General features: G+C 46.1%; 1 protein-coding gene across 1 annotated transcript; it reads left to right on the forward strand.

Annotated features, from left to right (window-relative positions):
* Positions 1 to 3,897: 3,897 nt before the first annotated feature.
* On the forward strand, positions 3,898 to 4,833 carry LOC112060649 (olfactory receptor 51G2-like). Its single transcript, XM_024112028.2, has one exon. It carries the CDS (start codon positions 3,898 to 3,900, stop codon positions 4,831 to 4,833), a length of 936 nt encoding a protein of 311 aa, XP_023967796.2.
* Positions 4,834 to 5,954: the final 1,121 nt, after the last annotated feature.

Here is a 5,954-nt window from a genome sequence, read left to right on the forward strand (position 1 = left end):
CTTCTTGATCTGTCTCTGGCAGGCACACAGAACAAACAGACAAAGAACAGACAAAACAAAGCCTTTCCCCCCTCCCCAGATTTGAAAGTATCTTGTCCCCGTATTGGTCCTTTTGGTCAGGTGCCAGCCAGGTTACCTGAGCTTCTTAACCCTTTACAGGTACAAAGATTTTGTGCCTCTGGCCAGGAGGGATTTTATAGTACTGTACACAGAAAGGTGGTTACCCTTCCCTTTATAGTTATGAGAGACCCAAACTGAAATGTTTCCTTTTCATTCACGTTTTTGGGCTGAGTTTTCATAGAAAAAGGATCATTTTGCTCTGAAAGCTCAGCTGCCATGATGCTGCCCAATTGCAACCGCCTGGATCCCCAAGAGAAACGGGAGTCTTTTCATCTGCCTCGTCCTCGTCACGTAAATGAAGGTTGGACTGATGGAGTCTATGGCTGCACTCTGCACTTCCCATCTCTGTGCAGCCCACTTCACCCTGTACAGCGCCTCTACAGAAGTTACTGTGGGCAGTGGCTACTGTGGTGGGCTCTGGTAGCACATCACTCATAAGCCTGTGCTAGCAGGGAGCTGGAGAGGGTCCTAGAGCAGTTGTGGAGGCCCAGAGATTGTGGGTGGGTGGGCCTAGCTACCGGTGGATCACTGAGATCTGTGCCTAACTTTGGGGATCCCTGGATCCTTCGTACCCCTTTTCATTCCTCAGGGAGAAGGGAAAGGACCCCCCTCTGGAAAAATGCAAGGGGAATTTCCGTGTAGGGAGCCTTATGGAATCTCCCTTCCCTGGTCTGCACTCTGGGTTTGTAATACAGGACAGGGCGGTGCCGGGGAGTAATCTGGTCCTATATTATTATTATTATTATTATTATTATTATTATTTCAGCAAGATCACAGCTGTGGCAGCAGCATCATTACCACTTGGCTGTCTTAGAGGTACCCCTGTGACTATTCGGAACCGTATGAACAGTGATGACAAGCCCAGATTCCAGGAACAGAGCCTACAGCAGGGCTGGCGCTGCAGTCCAGTTGGGAAGCGTCACCCCATGACCCCTGTGATTTGGTCTCCTGCAGTTTGCCATTGGCCATGAGGGCGGTTAAAGCTGGTGCACACAAAGCCAAGCATCTTAGGTCCCTTGATGGCCAAGTGGCCCCCAAGGGAATGTGCAGACATGCTTCATAAAGACAGTTGCCTCCCTGTCTGAACAGATACTGCCTGCTGTCCATTCAGCCTCTCTGATAACTCCTTGTCCTTTGCAGTGAAGACGTCTAGTGTCAGTGGCTCCACGTCAAGCAGGAATTGGGTACGTTGGTAGGTTTCACTGTCTTTAAAATGCAAAGAGGAGGGTAAAGGCTGCAGGCTGGCTCCATTCTGGATCCACTTTGATGGGGACCCAGGCAGGCCGAGGGACTTCAGACTTCCCCAGCGATGTCTGAGCATGTCAGTCTGAAGAGCTTCTCAGCATTGTGAACTCAGGAACGTGGCTGGAGCCCAGAAATAGCCACTGCTAGCATAAAGCTCCGGTGTTGTCTCTCCACCTCCCTCGAGTGGTGACCGAGAGACAGCTTTCCTTGAGCTATTATTTCTATTCCAGCAGCCTGCCATTAAAGTAGGAAGAGCCAGACTGGTTTCACCTAATACAGCCATAGCATAAATACCCCAATAGTCAAACCAGTATAACAAACACATTCATTATGGCAGCTCAGCTCTATGTCTGTCCCAACGTCATTCCCGTGTCTTATGTATTTTATGAATACAGGACATGGACATTCAAAGAGAAAGAGAGAGAGAGAAAGAGAGAGAGAGAGAGAGAGAGTGAGAGCAATAGACTATGTTCGTGTGTGAAATAAAGTTCCATTGCCATGAATATTCATGCATTTGTTTGAAATCCACTTCCTGCAAACCCTCCTCGTGCCTGAATAACAGGTGTTGAGGTCACTATGTACTGGAGAGTGAGAACTCAGGGAATGAATATTTCATATACTGATCCCAATGCCGGTTACCACTCCAGATACAGGCTACAGCCTGACAGAACCAAACCTGAGGAGAACCGGGCAGCTATTTACCCAAAGATAGAGGAGTTACTGGACTTTTGTTGGAAGACAAGCAACTGAATGAGGGCTGAGACGTGCAATCATTACAGGTCCTGAAGAAATCCAGATGACAAACACTACGCTGTAAGTCATACTCTAACACGAGAAGGAGAAATCATTTCTGAAAGATGCGAGGGGAAAGAAATGGTCGACATGTGTGTACCAAAGTACAGATGTGTAAATGTTAAGCCAAAACTTTTCATTGTAATACAAATATTATAAAGTAAACTTTCATGACATGAATATATGTTGAGAGCCAGCTGCACAGTTGCTGCAATCTCTAAGGCACGGAGAAAGTGGTAACTTTGTGCTTAATGGCTTTTACTCTGGAAAGTATTTCAGAAGTTCTCCAAATAGTATTTGCAATGGGTTTGAGGTATTAACACTTCATTCAGCGAATAGTTGTATGATACTGTCTCCTGGTAACTGACCAGAAGCTGTTTCTAACACTTACATTCAGAGTCATGAACACAATCCCTCTGCAATACCTGGGTAAGACTTTACAAAATGTTCTGAGAGAAAAGAACTGACAGTTTGTGTTTCAGCAAACACTAGAACTGAGGGGTAGGAAAGGGGAGTGTAATAGTGGTTGTATATAATTTATGCCCATCACCTGTTACACGAGCATGGCTGAAGTCACTTGCACACTCAGCTTGATATTAGTGCAAACCTAGTGTTTGCATATTCACACTTTTGTGATGCCAACCCCTTCCCCACCCAACTGAAGTAACTCGCTGTATTACCTTGCAACTTGCAAAAAATCTACAGACCCTAACATGGGGAGAGGATGCAGATCCTGTGAGGAGGTAGAGAAGCCTGTAGGATGATCAAATTCTCTGGATTCAGTGGACATTAGCCAGGCAACGCACTTCAGCTTCTCTTGGAGGGATTCTTGTGGGTCAGAGTGTATCACCGGGAGCATTAGTTAAGGGAAAGTTAAATGAGCCCAGTTCTGATGGAATATATACATGTCAATCTGGATTGACACAGTTGAAGTCAATGCTATTGAATTCAGAACCTGGCCCTAAGAATTTATCCCATGTACTTCAAAGAGGTAGTGGCCTAATTTGTATTGTCGGGGGTGGAGAAAATAATATATATATATATATAATGAGGCAATGAAACATTTTTATAAATAGATTCAATGCAGGACATATAAATACGACTATTTTCACCATGCACTTGCCATGGGTTTACCCACATGTGATCACACAATGGGCTACACTCAGAACTGGAGGGCCAGAAAGGGTGTCTGTGCGAATGTCACAATTGTAGAATCGCACAGTGCTCAAGTAGGCTGTGGAACTCCCAGCCACAAGATATCAATGGGGCTAAGAGCTTAGCAGGATTCATAAAGGGACTAGATGTTTATATGGGTAACCAGAAAAACAAATTACATTAGTGAGGATTAAAAAAAAAAAGTCTTGGAAGGACTATAAACCTTCCTGATTTACACCATAAAATATGTCTAACTACTGGGTGTCAGGGGGAAATTTTCCCTGGGAGCAGGTTATTCATAGCTGCCCATTGCAGGGTTTCTTCCACCTACCTCTGAAGCTTCTGGAACTGGCCATTGGGTAGTGGGCTAGATGGACTGCAGGTCTTACCCAGTCTGGCAGTGCCTATCCTCCTACTGATGCCGCAAATTCAAGACTATGTATTTGCTGATCTTCCTTAAGCTCCCGGGAGTCTCTCAAGTTGCACTGAGAACAGAAAAATGTCTTGTTAAATATCATCTAGTCTCCTGTTCTTTTTTCTTTTAGGAAGAAAATCTCAAAACTCTTTTGAACAGCCCAGTGCATTATGTCAGCTGTCAATGACACCAGATTCAACTCTTCAGTGTTCCTTCTCACTGGGATACCGGGGAAGGAAGACATATATCTCTGGATTTCTATCCCCTTCAGCTTAATGTATGTTATTTCGATAGTAGGAAATTCAGTCATTCTGTTCATTATAAAAACAGATCCAACCCTCCATGAGCCCATGTACATTTTCCTTTCCATGTTGGCCGTCACAGACCTTGGCATATCGATAACCACCATACCGACTATACTGGGCATATACTTGTTTAACTCTAGGGAGATCAGCCTTAATGCCTGTTTTGCCCAGCTGTTCTTCATCCACTTTCTTGCAAAAATTGAATCCTCTGTGCTCTTGTTGATGGCCTTTGACCGCTTTATTGCAATCTGTAACCCACTGAGATATGCCTCCATCTTAACCCTGCCTATAATAGCCAAGATGGCATTGGTGTTTGTGCTAAGAGGGGTGGCCGTAGCATTACCATTCCCCTTTCTGCTGAAACGGTTGCGATACTGTCGAGAAAATGTCCTCTCCCATTCCTACTGCCTACACCAGGACGTCATGAAGTTGGCTTGTTCGGATATCAAAGTCAACACCATCTATGGCATGTTTACTACAGTCTTCACACTGGGGTTGGACTCGCTGCTCATCTTCTTCTCTTATGTGATGATCCTCAGAACAGTGATGAGCATCGCATCCCACGCGGAGTGCCTCAGGGCCCTGAACACCTGCGTCTCCCACCTCTGCGCCGTCCTGCTCTTCTACATACCAGACATTGGCCTGGCTGTGATACACAGATTCGGGAATAGCTCTTCTCACTTATTTAAGATTCTCCTGGGCTACATCTACCTGCTGGTACCCCCCCTGATAAATCCAATTGTGTACAGCGTGAAAAGCAAACATCTTCGTGCAAGGATAATCAGGGTGTTTGTCAAGTGAAGGATCAGTTAATCACCCAGCTCCAGCGCCTGTGACCCAGGAGAAAAAAACATGAGTGACGGCCATGGCCAGATATTTCATGCTGGTTCCTTTTCCCCTGAGGCTCCTCCCTTTGCCTCATCTCTTCCTCTACGGCCCCACCCCTACAACTCCCCTTTACTGAGACTCTGCTCCCTCTTCTGGCTGGAAGCCAGAGTTTGGCCATGGCGAGAGCTGCCCACAGATTCACAGCCACTGTGAGGTGCCCCAGACCCTGCACAGTTTACCCCTCATGATGTACAAGTCAGGGAAAATGGACAGTCCAGGGTTCCTCACCGCAGCCTGTGCTCCCGGAGCAGCTCTTACCATGGCCTGACTCTGGCCTGGCTGGAAGGCGGAGCATCGGGGAAAGTGGGGAAGCAGGGGGCAGGGCTTAGTGGGAAGAGATGCGGTACAGGGTGGTGCTCCAGGGGAAAAAGGGGAGTAGGGGATGTGGTAAGTATGAAACAAATCTCACCCCAGCAAGCAAGATGGTGGGGATGTTCCTGAGTAAAGGAGGAAGATGGGGCTGGAGAGCCTGTGTTTTGGAGAAGACTAAATTAATGTGACCTCACAAAGAGGGCTCCTCTTTTAAGTCTTCCAAGCTGAGAGTAAGTCACTGCAAGGATCTCAGAGGGAAGGTCAATGTGCCTGCAGGGTCAACTCAGGCCCAAAGGAGGCACCGTGGGGTGGCATCTGTCCTCAGGGACTTGGCCAGAGTGTGCTGTGCTCTAGGAAGCTGTTACCAATTAGCATATGTGTGACATTATTGACATGAACTGTGACCATATTGATCATTGCTGCAACCAATGTCCTATAGTGGCACCAAATATTGTACAAAGGTTGTCGTGTAAGGTGTCCGTGAAAAGGTTGTGATTTGCTGGTTATGATTATGCTATCTGTATGCATGAAGAAGTGGGCTGCAGCCCACGAAAGCTTATGCTCAAATAAATTTGTTAGTCTCTAAGGTGCCACAAGTACTCCTGTTCTTTTTATGAAAAGGTTGTGATTTGTTGGTTATGATTATGCTATCTGTATGCGTGTATCATTTTTGTGTTTAAAGTTATAAGTAATTGTTCTATACTGTCTATATTTCAAGTTTG

The sequence above is a fragment of the Chrysemys picta genome, chromosome 1 (genome assembly GCF_011386835.1).
Source record: "Chrysemys picta bellii isolate R12L10 chromosome 1, ASM1138683v2, whole genome shotgun sequence".
NCBI classification, from domain to species: domain Eukaryota; kingdom Metazoa; phylum Chordata; order Testudines; family Emydidae; genus Chrysemys; species Chrysemys picta.